At 44.5% G+C, this 17,539-nt stretch overlaps 1 protein-coding gene across 2 annotated transcripts; it reads right to left on the bottom strand.

The window, feature by feature from the left end:
• Positions 1–2,844: 2,844 nt before the first annotated feature.
• cip2a (cellular inhibitor of PP2A) lies at positions 2,845–13,638 on the bottom strand. 2 transcript variants are annotated; one of them, XM_031835066.1, is made up of 22 exons: positions 13,470–13,638; positions 13,005–13,107; positions 11,029–11,176; positions 10,785–10,897; positions 8,556–8,650; positions 8,350–8,446; positions 8,066–8,188; positions 7,020–7,165; positions 6,619–6,934; positions 6,316–6,478; positions 6,091–6,238; positions 5,918–6,017; positions 5,729–5,847; positions 5,475–5,658; positions 4,962–5,036; positions 4,495–4,605; positions 4,353–4,409; positions 4,118–4,257; positions 3,913–4,026; positions 3,755–3,837; positions 3,468–3,607; positions 2,845–3,216 (listed from the first exon to the last, which is right to left on the bottom strand). In XM_031835066.1, exons 2-22 carry the CDS (start codon positions 13,104–13,106, stop codon positions 3,070–3,072), a joined length of 2,721 nt encoding a protein of 906 aa, XP_031690926.1. In that variant the 5' UTR covers position 13,107; positions 13,470–13,638; the 3' UTR covers positions 2,845–3,069. The 2 variants fall into 2 exon arrangements, with proteins under 2 accessions (XP_031690926.1, XP_031690927.1); XM_031835067.1 differs by having other exon boundaries at positions 4,962–5,030; positions 13,470–13,603.
• Positions 13,639–17,539: the final 3,901 nt, after the last annotated feature.

Genomic DNA, 17,539 nt, shown 5'->3' with positions numbered 1-17,539 from the left:
CCACTTGGTGGACATACAGTTATCAGATGACATCATCACCTGCATTTCTACAGGTATCTACCCTGAGCCTAAACTCACCTGGACCACTGACCCCCCCCCCCTCTGACCTTTCATTTGACCCTGGAACCATCCAGAACTCCACCAGCATCAAGGTGGATGACCAGGGCCTCTATGACATCACCAGCACAAAACAGTTTAGCAGAAACCAAACCAACATCTGTACCGTGACCTCTGGGACAGTAGAAAGGACAGCAACCCTGAAACAGCAAGGTTATCAATTGATTAAACTATTAATCAAACAATCCATAAATCAATGAATAAATTCCTCTATTTATTTATCTGGCTGCAAACTGTACAACAACAACACAACATTGTGAGACAGAATGCAAAGATCAAGCTAAAAAGGCTCTTTCTCATGACCTCATCTCAGCTCCTGTCCAGGGTTCTCTAAGCAGTGAGGTGTCCATCCCCTGCAGTGTTTCTCAGTCTGAAATCCTGACCTTTAACCTCACCTGGAGGTTCAACCAGATAGACACCATCCTCACCTCCACCTACACCAAGGGCACATCTCAGATGTATATTGATGACCAGTGGAAGGAGCAGGTTCAGAGTTTATCTGACTCTGGCAGCCTTCAGCTCCACAAGTTAACCATGGTCCACCAGGGGACCTACAGCTGTGAACTCTCTACTGCCAGAGACACACACCTGATCCTCACCTACCTGCAGATCACACCTGATAAACTATCTGATGGTACAAAGTTTACTCTTACTGTTTCCCCTCACTGTAATTCACAGGATCACATTCAACAATAAAACTGATACTCTGTATTTTCTCCTTCAGTTTCAGATGGACTGAGTCCAGGTTTAATCACTGGTATAATAATAGCTGCAGTGATTATAGCAGCAGTGATATGTTACCTGCTGAGAGGTAAGTTATGATGATGATGACATCATAATCTGTTGAACCATTTAACACAACCACCTCCTGATGAACCGAGAGGAGGGTTACATTGGTGGCTTTTGATGAACAGCTTTCAGTTTTTGATACTTTACGGTCTCAAGGTTTTCTGCCCCAATGCAGACGTAACATGGTCATCTGAAGAGGGAGAGTCACTCTCTGCCACAGGTAGACGTCCATGGAATATTCATGTCCTTATGGTTAAATGCATTTAATCATTCTAGCTGTTTTTGAGTCTGCATCCTGCTAACTCACCCTAAACTCACCTATCCCCCTCCAGCAAATACAAATGGTCCAAATGAAAACAGAGTGGAAAACCACTTCAGAATGGAGAAGAGAGGAAGACAGAAAGACAACAAGGTGAAGAAGAAGAGGGGTCAGTCACAGCAGACACACAACAGCAGACACGCCACAGCAGACACACCAGTGCCTCAGACAGAAGGAAGCGATATTGACCCAGGGGAGGACAAAGTGGAAAGGTGACAATTGGATAATTCTCCAGTTGCATACACGCAAATGAGCAATGATGACAATTTCACCTACACAATTACAAGGTGTAGCTATAATCATATTGCTTACACACCTATCCTATCAAGGCACAAGGCGAGACTCAGATGCAGACACAGGAGGCAGATGGTTGGAGTCTTACAATGTTTATTAATCCAAAGGGGTAGGGCAAGAGAATGGTCGAGGACAGGCAAAAAGGTCCAAACCAGATCAGAGTCCAATAGGTACCGAAGGGCAGGTAGAATCAAGGTCGTGGTTGTATTCATGAACCAGCTGGGCTTTTGTCATGTAGTTAAAGTCTATTTTAACTCACATGCTCTGGTATTTGTGAAATATGATTGACCGAATATTTCCACGATAAGAACCATAGAAAAACATTTGCAGATTCTCCCTGCAACCTAAAAATGTACATTCCCAGAACAGGCAAAATGTTCACTTCCATTCTCAGAACGTTTAGAAACGTTCAGTTTTAACAGTCAGGAAACGTATGGCATTGTTACCAGAACCAATGGGAAACCAAAAAAAAAGTACATTCCCACAACTTCCAAGGAACCAAGTGTGCTAGCTGGGCTAACAGCCATAACCAAAATACTGTAGCAGTGCTTCAGAATCAAGACAAGGTTGACCTAGAGGTGAAAATGGGCCTATTCAAAGTGGACATTCAAGTGCTTCTTATGCTAAGCAAGACTATTTGACCAAAAACATCCCCTCTGTAGTTACCAGTTAAATAACATGTTACTATTGTATAGGTACTGATTATTTTCTATTGGTCCATTTAGTTATCTGTGAATGTTTGTTTTCCTTATGTTCTGATATTGAGGAGAAACGTACTGCCATAATAGCACTGGATCATTCCTCATTATACTGCGAACATTAAATACATTCACTTTACTAGTCTTATTTTACTTCTACCTCATGTTGCCTGCTCAACCCCAACCTGTTTTCCACCTCTTTACATTTGGATCAGTGAGTAGGCCTAGTCAAAAATGCCTGGTCTCCAAGGCAACACTGCACCAGTCTTTGAAAGCTGTCTGGTGCATTAGTCTGAATGACATTCAGAGGACATTGTAAGGCATGTGTCCATTCACCTGTGTGTTCTTGTGTGGCCGGGGCACAGATTATAATTTAAAGAGCAAAATGCCTACTGTGTCTCTGTACACAGTGCTGTAGGTTTTGGTAGGGAAATTGGATATGTCTAAAACTCCCCTTCACTGTCCTGTACCCCACCTGTGAGTCCAGTCTACTACAGCCTCTGCTAAGAGGTCTGGACTTAGATAAGAGATCAGGTCATTCGTCTCATAAAACACTGGGTTGCTGGTTCAAACTCGGCTCCTGCTGTTCCCACTATGTCACTACAGATAAAATCCCAAACACACTGATCATCAGACCAGTTAATATTTATTTAGACGTCAATACAACAGAAAAACAGATGGTAAAATAATGGTAAATGCAGGATATATGGACAATGGGTTTAAAAATGCAGATAGCGGTACATTAAAATTACAGAAATGGGTTACTAAATCAGTTTAAAAATATCCATTCCTTCTGATCCTGTGTGTGTGTGCAGATGTCACAGAGACAGATTGGCAGTGTGTGTTTGTGTCTCAGAGGGACAGGTTGACGTCACTCTTCTGTTTGCCAGAGCTGAGGCTGTGTATCATGGCGATCATAGAAGAGTGTTTGTTCAGCTCGTCCTCTTTCTTCTGCAGTTTGGCCTCCACCTGGGCTTTCTGCAGCTCCAGAGAGGACGCCTGGAGAGGAGAGGACACGAGAGGGGACAGGAGGAAAGGACAGGGTGAAGGAAAGGAGAGTAAACAGGAGAGGAGAGGGGACAGGGAAGGAGAGGGGACACAGACTTAGCCAACTTCCTTACCAGAAAGGACTTTGTATTATAATCATTTAGATCTCCCCTTGTGGAGTTGGTTATTATCTTATTCAGTACTGTGTACAAGCTAGCTGGCGACACCCTCCCTCCTCCAATACTTTACCAGTGTGTTCTTACCCTGATGCTGGCGTCTTTTCTGGCCAGCTCAGTCTTGTTGAGTTCCTTCCTCAGAATATCCACTGTTTCCTCTAGTTCTTCCCTCTCTTTCTCTTTCGCTCTCCCCCTCTCCTCCTGACCCCGCAACTCACCACGCAGACCTGAGAGAAGAGGGACAGAGTTAGCGAGAGAAAGGGAGAAAGAGAGAGACAGTAAAAGTGAGGGAAAGTAGGAGAGAGAAGGGGTTTGGAGTAAGAGAGGGAAGGAGAGAGAGTAAGAGAGCGGTAACTGGTTTAGCTCAAACTGACCTGTGATGTCACAGTTTCTCTGCTGAAGCTCTGATTGAAAGGATTTCATTTGCTCCTGCCTCTCTTTCAGCTCACACAATGCCCTGAAAAAGAGAAAGAAAAAATGATTGTAAATAGTTGGCGAGGGAATGTTTTTATTGTTACTGTGTGTGTCTTACTTGTCGTGCTGTAGTCGTAGTGTGTCCTGGGTCTTCCTCAGTGTGTCCATCTGTTTAATGAGGGAGATATGAGCCGCCTGCAGCTCCTTCAACAGACGCTCACTCTCATTAAACCTACACAGGAACAGGAATCGCATCATCAAATACATGCATGTGAAACGTCTTTGTAGAGAAGACCATAGAGATCAGTGTGTGAGAGTATGACCTGTTAAGCAGCTGGTTATAGGATCCTTTGAGAGACTGGTGTTCCTGAGAGTCAGCCTGCAGCCTAGCATTGTGTTGCAACAACTCCTCGATGTCTCCCTTCGCCCTCTCTGCCTCCAGCACCTGGCTGCCCAACTCCACCTAACGGACACACACCTGTTAGCATCTGCTAGCTAGTCTTTAGCAGAACAGTAATGCTAAACCTCTTAGCATGTGCTAACTCTTCTGTTACGAACCTGCAGCTCCTCTCTCCTCTGTTCTGCCTCCTTCAGCATAGATGCTAGCTTACGTGCCTACAGAGAGACCGAGACAAAGGCCATCTGTGTTAGAAGCCAAGGCCTCTGTGTGCGCGTCTGTGTGTGTGTGTGTGTGTGTTACCTCGGCCTCTGCCTGAGCTCGTTGACAGCGGTACTGAGTGATGAGGCGGTCGGCCTGAGAGAGAGCCAGAGCTTTGGCCTCTAACAGATCCTGTAACCTCCCCTCCTTAGACTGGAGAGAGAGGGAGAGAGAAGCAGTTACAATACTAACTCAATTAAATGTCTCATGGTGGTTACATCAAATGCAAAGAAATTGTGGAAATTAGTTGACAGTTGACAGCACCACTGTGACCATCAGAGTTGACAGCACCACTGTGACCATCAGAGTTGACAGCACCACTGTGACCATCAGAGTTGACAGCACCACCGTGACCATTAGAGTTGACAGCACCACTGTGACCATCAGAGTTGACAGCACCACCGTGACCATCAGAGTTGACAGCACCACCGTGACCATCAGAGTTGACAGCACCACCGTGACCATTAGTTGACAGGTATGGAGTTGGGAGTTCTGGGAGAGATCCTCACCGCCAGAGAGGAGATCTTCTGTTCATAAACATCCATGATCTCTGACACACGCACATCCTTCATCTGATCCTGCAACTAGAACACATACACGTCACACACACCATCTACAACACACGTCAGAATACAGACACACACACCATCTACAACACACGTCAGAATACAGACTCACACACACACCATCTACAACACACGTCAGAATACAGACTCACACACACCATCTACAACACACGTCAGAATACAGACTCTCACACACCATCTACAACACACGTCAGAATACAGACTCACACACACCATCTACAACACCCGTCAGAATACAGACACACCATCTACAACACACGTCAGAATACAGACGCACACACACCATCTACAACACACGTCAGAATACAGACTCACACACACCATCTACAACACAGGTCAGAATACAGACGCACACACACACCATCTACAACACACGTCAGAATACAGACTCACACACACCATCTACAACACACGTCAGAATACAGACGCACACACCTCCATGCCGTTCTGTAGTTTCTCTATGAGGCTGTGAATGCTGTGGGAGGGGCTGGAGGGAGAAGGCCCTGATAGGCTTTTCCCCATGGGGGCTGGGACATCCTGTTGCACAGCAACCCGTTTGACAGACAGCTCAGCCTCCCTCTGGCGATATGCATTGTTGGCAGCGATGCTCTCCCCTAGACTGAGACACAGGCAGCAGTCAGAATAAACACTGACTGACTAAACATGTGGGTATGTGTTCAATCACTCACACCAGCGAAGGGAAGTCTGGGAGAGGCGTGGCCTCCAACAGTAGACGAAGCCCGGTCTGAACATGCTCTCTGTGACTGGACGTCAGCGCCAGAGAGAGGGGCGTGACCATCCTCTGGTCCTGTAGGGAGAGAAATTTAACTATGGCAATCTTTAAGCTCGGCTCCACAGGTGTGTGTGTGTGTGTGTACCTGTAGTATTCTGTAGAAGCTGGTCTCCATGTCCTTCACCTGCTGTCTCAGTTTACTCATCAACTCCACAGCCTTCAACACAGCCTCACCACACACCTGACTGGAACACACACAGGTGTTAACAACCATGTTCTGTGTGCGTGTGTGTTCTGAGGGTGTGTGTGGTCACTGACCTGAGGCTACTGTCGTGGCCGGTGAGGGGGCAGGTGAGCGGGTCATTGTTATGGCAACAGGAGAGCAGTAGTTCCACCTGAGAGAGACAGAGCTGGGAGCTCATCTGACGAGACACCACCCTACACACCGAGTCCTCACTACACAGCAGTGGAAGAGTTAAGGCTGATACACAAACACACACACACCACACACACACACACACCACACACACACGTAAAGGATATTTAGCAGCAGGCTGGTGGTGTGTGTTGTGCGTATGCAGTGTGTTCTGAGCTGGCTGTCTGGTGCGGCTGGGTCCAGTCCCTGCAGTAGATCCAACACCACTGGAATCAACAACTCAACGAAGCCCAACACGCACACAGACACGACCTGTGAACCCAACGCCTCCTGGAGGGAAAAACACCAGGACAAAGAGCCAATCAGTGCAAGTCCCTTTATCTGCAGGAGTCATCACTGTGCTAGACTGAATTGGTGAAAGCGTTGTAGTGAAATCCAGGTTTCCACTTTTAGTTCTGTGTGTGCCGTACTTCCAGTAGTTCAGTCAGCAGCTGCAGGGCCTGTAGACAGCATAACTCCTCCCCCTCAGCCGGAGAGCTCAGCCATTGGATGAGAGCTAAGCCCGGCTCGGTTTTCTGCCCTGCGTCTAGGCCCACCCCCTGTCTGCGGCTGGCAGCTCGGAGCCGTGGGGCGGCGGGACGGAACACGACCTCACACAGCAGAGACCTCAGGCCTGACACACCACACAGAGCCAGGAGCAGCTCCAACACCTTGGCAGCAGAGTCTGGGTCTTTAACATGTAGCAGACCCAACACCTGGGACACGCACACTGAGAAGTGTTCATACCTACAGAGAGGAGGGAGAGACATAAACAACATTACTTCTATTCTTCTATAAAACTATATATATGTGTGTGTGTGTGTGTGTATACCTAGTCAGGTAGTCCGCCATCTTGGGGTTCTTTAGCAGGTCCACCAGTAGGTCTACAGAGTACTTCCTGGTTAGGGTTCCGTCGCCGTTGACGATGATGTTAAAGATCAGCTGGAATGTCTGGTGGATGTTCTTAGAATGGAACAGCTGAAACACACACACACAAGTCCCAGAGCCCAGACAGAGAGTTGTCACCACCAGAACTAAAGATAGAGAAAACCTTGGTGTCTGTGTGTGTGTGTCTGCGTGTCATTGTGTGTGTGTGTGTGTCTCTGCGTGTCATTGTGTGTGTCTCTGTGTGTGTGTGTGTCTCTGTGTGTGTGTCTGTGTGTGTCTCTGTGTGTGTGTGTGTGTCTCTGTGTGTGTGTGTGTGTGTGTGTGTGTGTGTGTGTGTGTGTGTGTGTGTGTATGTGTCTGTGTCTCTGTGTGTGTCTCTGTGTCTGTGTCTCTGTGTGTGTCTCTGTGTGTGTGTGTGTGTGTGTGTCTCTGTGTGTGTGTGTGTGTGTGTGTGTGTGTGTGTCTCTGTGTGTGTGTGTGTGTGTGTCTCTGTGTGTGTGTGTGTGTGTGTCTCTGTGTGTGTGTGTGTGTGTGTGTGTCTCTGTGTGTGTGTGTGTATGTGTCTCTGTGTGTGTGTATGTGTGTGTCTCTGTGTGTCTCTGTGTGTGTGTGTGTGTGTGTCTCTGTGTGTGTGTGTGTGTGTGTGTGTATGTGTCTCTGTGTGTGTGTGTGTATGTGTCTCTGTGTGTGTGTGTGTGTGTGTGTGTGTGTCTCTGTGTGTGTGTGTGTGTCTCTGTGTGTGTGTGTGTGTGTGTGTGTGTGTGTGTGTGTGTGTGTCTCTGTGTGTGTGTGTGTGTGTGTCTCTGTGTGTGTGTGTGTGTGTGTGTGTGTGTGTCTCTGTGTGTGTGTGTGTCTCTGTGTCTGTGTGTGTCTCTGTGTGTGTGCGTCTCTGTGTGTGTGTGTGTCTCTGTGTCTGTGTGTGTCTCTGTGTGTGTGTGTGTCTCTGTGTGTGTGTGTGTGTGTGTGTGTGTGTGTGTGTGTGTGTGTTACCTTCTCCCCCACATCTTCATTGAGAGTGAGGCTGGCCAGTATGGAGAGAGCGAACACCACCACCGTCAAACTGTTGTGGGCCAGGAAGTTAATCAGGGTTCGGTAGAACACCTTCACATTGCTCTGTAGGAACACACACACCCAGATGTTAACCAACGTTCAGTAGAATGCCTTCCCATTACAACAAGCCGTTCCATCAAAGAGAACGAAGGAGAGAAAAGAGGGTGAGTAAGGGTTAAATTGAAAAGCTGGATGGACGGCGGTAGAGAGAGGGTGGTCCTCACCAGAGCTTTAATGTGAGTCTGGACTGACAGGTTGTAGCGAACCAGGTTAGCCATCAAACCCAGGCACGGCATGGTGATGTCATCATTGTGCGACTGGCTGGAGGGGGGGGGGGGTATACAAAGGGGACAAAATGAATACTTACATGTAAACATTCACCTCTGCTATACTCTGGAGTGGGAGAAGAGAGAGAGGAGAGGTATCTTACATGTTGCTCATCAGAAAGTCTATGAGCTCATGGATGTAGTTGGCACAGTGGAATATCCCTCCGTTATAGGTGAGTCTCTGTAGCACCTTTAAACACTGAGACACACAGAGTTACTACAGCAGTTATACGTGAGTCTGTAGCACCTTTAATTCTTGTGGCTAGGGGTTCCGCTAGCGGCACCCCTCGACAACATTCCGCTGAAAAGGCAGTCCGCGGAATTCAATATGTAACTTTCACACATTAACAAGTGCAATACACCAAATGAAAGATTAACAAGAAGTTTATCTACCCATCGTGTCCGATTTCAAAAAGGCTTTACAGCGAAAGCACAACATATGATTATGTTAGGTCAGAGCCAAGTCACAAAAACACACACAGCCATTTTTCCAGCCAAAGATAGGAGTCACAAAAAGCAGAAATATAGATACAAATAATCACTAACCTTTGATGATCTTCATCAGATGACACTCATAGGACATCATGTTACACAATACATGTATGTTTTGTTCGATAAAGTGCATTTTTATATCCAAAAATCTCAGTTTACATTGGCGTGTTACGTTCAGTAATGTTTTGCTTACAAAACATCCAGTGATTTTGCAGAGTGCCACATCAATTTCCAGAAATACTCATAATAAACATTGATAAAAGATACAAGTGTTATTCACAGAATTAAAGATTTTTTTAAACTTTACGGAAAAGGCACACCATGCAATAATCTGAGTACGGCGCTCAGAGACCAAACCAGCCAAAGAAATATCCACCATGTTGGAGTCAACATTAGTCAGAAATAGCATTATAAATATTGACTTACCTTTGATGATCTTCATCAAAATGCGCTCCCAGGAATCCCAGTTCCACAATAAATGTTTGATTTGTTCGATAAAGTTCCTAATTTATGTCCAAATTCCTCCTTGGTGTTAGCACGTTCAGCCCAGTAATCCATCTTCATGAGGTGTGAGCACTAGGTCCAGTCAAAGTCCAAACGTTCTGTCCAAAGTTCTGTTACAGTCGGTAGAAACATGTCAAATGATGTATAGAATCAATCTTTAGGATGTTTTTAACATAAATCTTCAATAATGTTCCAACCGGAGAATTCCTTTGTCTGTAGAAAAGCAATGGAACGAGAGCTACTTCTCACATGAACAAGCATCACGAGCTTGTGGCACTCTGCCAGACTACTGACTCAAAGAGTCCTTATGAGCCCCTCCTTTACAGTAGAAGCCTCAAACAAGTTTCTAAAGACAGTTGACATCTAATGGAAGCCTTAGGAAGTGAAATCTGACCCCATAGGCACTGTGTTTTCGACAGGGCAAGCTTTGAAAAACTACAAACCTCAGATTTCCCACTTCCTGGTTGGATTTTTCTCAGGTTTTTGCCTGCCATATGAGTTCTGTTATACTCACAGACATCATTCAAAACAGTTTTTAGAAACTTCAGAGTGTTTTCTATCCAAATCTATATGCATATATTAATATATGCATATATTAGCAACTGGGACTGAGTAGCAGGCAGTTTACTCTGGGCACGCTTTTCATCCAAACGTGAAAATGCTGCCCCCTATCACAAATAGGTTTTAAACAATGAGACAGAGTTACTACAGCAGTTATATGTGAGTCTGTAGCACCTTTAGACACTGAGACACACAGAGTTACTACAGTAGTAGTTGAACATCACATTCTACAGCCATGTTTCCCACCAGAGCTGTGGCTTTGAGTAGCGCCGTAATTCTCCAAGACCAGGGTTCATGACCCCTGGTTAAGTCTCATCATGTCATTCTGGTGAGTAGCCTGAAGACCAGACGTTGATTTCATATAATTCTACGTCGGGGAGAAATTAGTGTTTGGAGCAGGAGAGTTCTCTCACGACCTCTACAAGCCAGAATGCTGAATAAAATGTTACTTTACCAGTTGTCCGTGTGGTTGGTCCTTTTTCAGGTAGGAATGTCTCACAATATATCCACAGGAAAGTATAAATGCGTAAATATTTCAAAGTGCTGGTAGTGGGTTCAGATTTCTATCACGTGAAGCATGCCCACAAGATGAAAATACAGGCACGTGACGCATGCATACTTGCCGAGCTCATGCGCGTGTTTACATGGTTCTGCGCATGCTTCAGGAGATAGGAATCTGAGCACACTTCCAAACAAACGTATGACATTAATGTTAGACTGTGAACCAGAGGTATCCCAGTCTGATTGTCAGGCAATATGGAGAGTTCTGTCCTTACTTGTAGTACCAGCGGCTCCTTGGGGGTGGAGCTGTGGCAGTGGATGATGGAGGCCAGAGTGCTGGTCAGGTTATAACTGCTCTGGAGAACATCTCTGCTCTCATCATCACAGACTGGGGGAGAGAACACACACACCAACACAAGTTCAATTGGTTTTGTATTCTTTTTGAGTGAGAGAAACATTGTCGGCTGTTGACCAAAATAGTATGACTGAAATGTGTTGGGAATTTGTGTGTGTGTGTACCTAGTTGGGCCAGTAGAGAGATTATGGTTCCGGTGAGTGCGGGGCTAGTGTTAGGGTCTCCTGCCAACTCCACAAGTCCACAGACACACTCACTGGGCAGGACCTGGCCCGACGACAGCAGACGAACACACTGCATTCCTGACAGCTCCTACACACACACACACAATACACACACATTTACATGCACACTAATAATTCGATAATAAACCGATTATGGCAAGACATGTAAACAGCTTAATTTGCGTTTTAGCTGCGTATTTGAAGCGACTTGAAGCAGCAGCTTTGGCACAATCAATCAGAAGTGGACAGCGCATGGTGCTGAACGTAGGCAAATTCCAGTAGGTATAATTCATTTCAACCGTCTTCATTTTAGTTTGACTTTACTAACAAGAGGGCTGTGTGTTGAAGCCTATTTCTTCCTATTTAAGAAACAAGAGGCATGCCTACCTGTTCGACAGACAAAAATTAGGCTATAGGCTGCTATATGCATAGATTTAACGGTCAATTCCTTCACCAACCATGCACTCTTTAAATAACCTACCTATGTGTCAGTGGAAGGGCTGTTAAAACCAAGACTCGAATTGAGGGGATATGCTATATGCCTACCTTTCATTAAACTATATGGCAAAAAAGCACAGGCCTACCCCTTGTAAGCTTATGATTTGGAAGAAAACTCAAACGGATCCGATTATATAAAGTGATCTATAACAACGCTTTGGTCCGCAATACTTTATGCTTGGAACAAGCAGTAAAACACCCTGGAAAAACATGACTGCGATGCATATAGTGATATCATTGTTTTGTTTCTTTGACATTCATAGGCTGAGCTACAACTTTCTGTAGCTGAGGAGACAAAAATATATACTTTACTTCACAAGCAATCAATTGATTAAGCTATTCACTTTCTGTACCATAGAAAATGTTTCAACCAAGACAGCTTTTAGGGAAACACTTGTGACCTTCTCTCGTTGAGTTAAGCAACAGAAGAAGAGCAGCCAGCAGTTAAAGCTTCCATTTTTCTGCGTCAGTAGGCCTACTCTGGCTGGGATGGAAAGGTAGGCCTACTCTGGCTGGGATGGAAAGGTAGGCCTACTCTGGCTGGGATGGAAAGGTAGGCCTACTCTGGCTGGGATGGAAAGGTAGGCCTACTCTGGCTGGGATGGAAAGGTAGGCCTACTCTGGCTGGGATGGAAAGGTAGGCCTACTCTGGCTGGGATGGAAAGGTAGGCCTACCTTGTGAAAGTACCATGCTCAGATTCCTAATGACGTCTCAGTTTTTATTATTTGCAAACAGGGACAGTTTCGTTGCAAACAAGATACATCGATTTGGCATTGGAAAAATATGACAAGAACAACACATATATCTATCTCCCTGGCCATTCTTAGACTGTAACTTTGGTCATTTAAAAAGGTATAGAAATAGATTCTGCTAATATGTAAAATGACGTAGAGCTGCATGACATTTTTATAAAAGGCTATTTTTTTCCTGACCTGCAAATACGATGATAGATTCATGCAATGTTTTTACACTAAAGGAGATCATTCCAACCCCTACTCTTGTCCAAAGTGGTCTGCAAACCCACAACCTTCTGGCCCGCAGACCTGTGCACTATCAAAATTCCTGTGTTGCCATGCAATGCTTACAGGATGAATAACAGTTTCTAAAACTGCATATCTAAGGCTCTGGTCTGTCCAAGAAGTGAGGGTAAACGGTGGACAAGTTCTCTGTTATCTACGTTATATTTTAATCATTATTTGGGGTATAGGGGAGGGTCCCTTGTTTTTTTCAAGCATTCAGGGAGGGTTTAGGTCAAATGTATTTTGCTGAAGGGAGGCCCATCCATTTTCATTTCAGTGGTCCAATTTTCTGTAATCCTTATTATAAATAACGTTCACTCCCAACTCGTATTGTGTGCATGTAACCGTGCTCAGTGTCACGTTGATATATCTCACAAAGTAGACATGTTGAAACTGACCTCCACTTGTTTCTGCAGCTGGGCAGCGTTATGGGCCGTCCTGTTGTCTCTGTACTGGTGGATGGCCAGCAGGAGAGACTTCAGACACGTCGTTACGTCCATTCTGCAACACAACAGCCCTTTTGAGCTCAGTAGCAGTTCATCTGCATGACACTGTTTATCAGCTACAGGCGTTGTTTGGAGCGTTTGCTGGGAAGCTTAGTCAAACAGTATAGACAGTTACACTTTTAAAAACGCAATGGCTGAACTACAGCTGATACGGCTTTGGTTTGACAACTTGTTAGCAAAGGAAAACAGTTCATGCTAACTAGCTTGCTACCTAGGCTAACTATTGTTATGATCCCCGACTAATGTTTAGATGTGGCAAATTATAACGGCATTGATTATCATTATTCACGTAACTTTATGAAATATACATCAATAACATAAACACCAATTTGATTTAAAAAATAAATAAATACATACATTATTTCTGTCCTCTTCTGTCAAGCGTTGTCGTACCTCTTCCACTTCCTCCCGCTTTCCACTTCGAACAGCGGAACAGCCAATGAGATACTGAAAGGGGTAGCTGCATTCCAATATGGCGACCGGAGTATGGGCAAGTAGGTGTGTTGGTCGAAAGGAAAGTAGTGGGCGTGTGGAAATTAGTAGGTGTGTCGAAAGCGCTCTGCTATAGGTTAGACGGTTTTGATTGAGCGGTGTTTTTTGTCTTCCGTTTCTAACCATGCAACTACCGTACATATTTGAGCTACCATATCGCGAGAGTTTGGAATTCGTTTTTAAACCAGAGGATGAGTTTGAGTCGCATATCACAGTTAGTTTTACACAAATAATTGTACATTTCAGTTATACAACTGATGATTGATTATTTTTTATTAAAAGCATTCATTATGGGTGTACTGTTGCTTCATGCGTTGTATGCATGTGCTTACTTTGACTGTTACCCTGAAATTGGCTACTAGGTAGCTACTTCCCATGTGTTGCCAGTAGTTCTTGTCAAGCAGGAGCTAAGGGCACTGTCACAGTGTCGCCTTCCATGCCCTCCCATTGAGTAGTAGGCCATGTATAAAGGTGACATCTAGATGGTTATCAATATTTGTTATTTCTTGGCTAGGCTGCTATCATTCTTGAAAAAATATTGTGAGAGAAAACAATTGCCACGTTAGCTAAATAAAGGTCAAATAAAAATATTGCTGTTACATTGCACAACCTTCAATGTTATGTCATAATTATGTAAAATTCTGGCAAATTAATTATGGTCTTTGTTAGGAAGAAATGGTCTTCACACAGTTCACAACGAGCCAGGCAGCCCAAACTAATGTATATACCCTGACTCTGCTTGCACTGAACGCAATAGAAGTGACACAATTTCCCTAGTTAATATTGCCTGCTAACATGCATTTATTTTAACTAAATAGGCAGGTTTAAAATATATATACTTCTGTGTATTGATTTTAAGAAAGACATTGATGTTCATGGTTAGGTACATTTGTGCAACAATTGTGCTTTTTTTGCGAATGTGCTTTTGTTAAATCATCACCCGTTTAGCGAAGTAGGCTGTGATTTGATGGTAAATTAACAGGCACCGCTTTGATTATATGCAACGCAGGACAAGCTAGTTAAACTAGTAATATCATCAACCATGTGTAGTTAACTAGTGATTATTTTTGTCCCATGAAATAAATGTTGTGGATCTTAATGTTTTTCCTCATAATCCTGGAATATCGGACCACCATTTTATTACATTTGCAATTGCAACAAATAATCTGCTCAGACCCCAACCAAGGAACATCAAAAGTCGTGCTATAAATTCACAGACAACACAAAGATTCCTTGATGTCCTTCCAGATTCCCTCTGTCTACCCATGGACGCCAGAGGACAAAAATCAGTTAACCACCTAACTGAGGAACTCAATTTAACCTTGCGCAATACCCTAGATGCAGTTGCACCCCTAAAAACTAAAAACATTTCTCATAAGAAACTAGCTCCCTGGTACACAGAAAATACCCGAGCTCTGAAGCAAGCTTCCAGAAAATTGGAACGGAAATGGCGCCACACCAAACTGGAAGTCTTCCGACTAGCTTGGAAAGACAGTACCGTGCAGTACCGAAGAGCTGCTCGATCATCCTATTTTTCTAACTTAATTGAGGAAAATAAGAACAATCTGAAATTCCTTTTTGATACTGTCGCAAAGCTAACTAAAAAGCAACATTCCCCAAGAGAGGATGGCTTTCACTTTAGCAGTGATAAATTCATGAACTTCTTTGAGGAAAAGATCATGATTATTAGAAAGCAAATTACAGACTCCTCTTTAAATCTGCGTATTCCTTCAAAGCTCAGTTGTCCTGAGTCTGCACAACTCTGCCAGGACCTAGGATCAAGAGAGACGCTCAAGTGTTTTAGTACTATATCTCTTGACACAATGATGAAAATAATCATGGCCTCTAAACCTTCAAGCTGCATACTGGACCCTATTCCAACTAAACTACTGAAAGAGCTGCTTCCTGTGCTTGGCCCTCCTATGTTGAACATAATAAACGGCTCTCTATCCACCGGATGTGTACCAAACTCACTAAAAGTGGCAGTAATAAAGCCTCTCTTGAAAAAGCCAAACCTTGACCCAGAAAATATAAAAAACTATCGGCCTATATCGAATCTTCCATTCCTCTCAAAAATGTTAGGAAAGGCTGTTGCGCAGCAACTCACTGCCTTCCTGAAGACAAACAATGTATATGAAATGCTTCAGTCTGGTTTTAGACCCCATCATAGCACTGAGACTGCACTTGTGAAGGTGGTAAATGACCTTTTAATGGCATCAGACCGAGGCTCTGCATCTGTCCTCGTGCTCCTAGACCTTAGTGCTGCTTTTGATACCATCGATCACCACATTCTTTTGGAGAGATTGGAAACCCAAATTGGTCTACACGGACAAGTTCTGGCCTGGTTTAGATCTTATCTGTCGGAAAGATATCAGTTTGTCTCTGTGAATGGTTTGTCCTCTGACAAATCAACTGTAAATTTCGGTGTTCCTCAAGGTTCTGTTTTAGGACCACTATTGTTTTCACTATATATTTTACCTCTTGGGGATCTTATTCGAAAACATAATGTTAACTTTCACTGCTATGCGGATGACACACAGCTGTACATTTCAATGAAACATGGTGAAGCCCCAAAATTGCCCTCGCTAGAAGCATGTGTTTCAGACATAAGGAAGTGGATGGCTGCAAACTTTCTACTTTTAAACTCGGACAAAACAGAGATGCTTGTTCTAGGTCCCAAGAAACAAAGAGATCTTCTGTTGAATCTGACAATTAATCTTAATGGTTGTACAGTCGTCTCAAATAAAACTGTGAAGGACCTCGGCGTTACTCTGGACCCTGATCTCTCTTTTGAAGAACATATCAAGACCATTTCAAGGACAGCTTTTTTCCATCTACGTAACATTGCAAAAATCAGAAACTTTCTGTCCAAAAATTATGCAGAAAAATGAATACATGCTTTTGTCACTTCTAGGTTAGACTACTGCAATGCTCTACTTTCCAGCTACCCGGATAAAGCACTAAATAAACTTCAGTTAGTGCTAAATACGGCTGCTAGAATCCTGACTAGAACCAAAACATTTGATCATATTACTCCAGTGCTAGCCTCCCTACACAGTTTTACTGCTAACCTACAAAGCATTACATGGGCTTGCTTCTACCTATCTCTCTGATTTGGTCCTGCCGTACATACCTACACGTACGCTACGGTCACAAGACGCAGGCCTCCTAATTGTCCCTAGAATTTCTAAGCAAACAGCTGGAGGCAGGGCTTTCTCCTATAGAGCTCCATTTTTATGGAACGGTCTGCCTACCCATGTCAGAGACGCAAACTCGGTCTCAACCTTCAAGTCTTTATTGAAGACTCATCTCTTCAGTCGGTCATATGATTGAGTGTAGTCTGGCCCAGGAGTGGGAAGGTGAACGGAAAGGCTCTGGAGCAACAAACCGCCCTTGCTGTCTCTGCCTGGCCGGTTCCCCTCTTTCTACTGGGATTCTCTGCCTCTAACCCTATTACAGGGCCTGAGTCACTGGCTTACTGGGGCTCTCTCATACCGTCCCTGGGAGGGGTGCGTCACCTGAGTGGGTTGAGTCACTGATGTGATCATCCTGTCTCGGTTGGCGCCCCCCCTTGTGTTGTGCCGTGGCGGAGATCTTTGTGGGCTATACTCAGCCTTGTCTCAGGATGGTAAGTTGGTGGTTGAAGATATCCCTCTAGTGGTGTGGGGGCTGTGCTTTGGCAAAGTGGGTGGGATTATATCCTTCCTGTTTGGCCCTGTCTGGGGGTATCATCGGATGGGGCCACAGTGTCTCCTGACCCCTCCTGTCTCAGCCTCCAGTATTTATGCTGCAGTAGTTTATGTGTCGGGGGGCTAGGGTCAGTTTGTTATATCTGGAGTACTTCTCCTGTCCTATTCGGTGTCCTGTGTGAATTTAAGTGTGCTCTCTCTAATTCTCTCTTTCTCTCTTTCTTTCTCTCTCTTGGAGGACCTGAG

This window comes from Oncorhynchus kisutch, linkage group LG11, assembly GCF_002021735.2.
Source record: "Oncorhynchus kisutch isolate 150728-3 linkage group LG11, Okis_V2, whole genome shotgun sequence".
Classification (NCBI taxonomy): Eukaryota; Metazoa; Chordata; class Actinopteri; order Salmoniformes; family Salmonidae; genus Oncorhynchus; species Oncorhynchus kisutch.
This window is presented reverse-complemented; position numbering and strand designations above follow the sequence as displayed.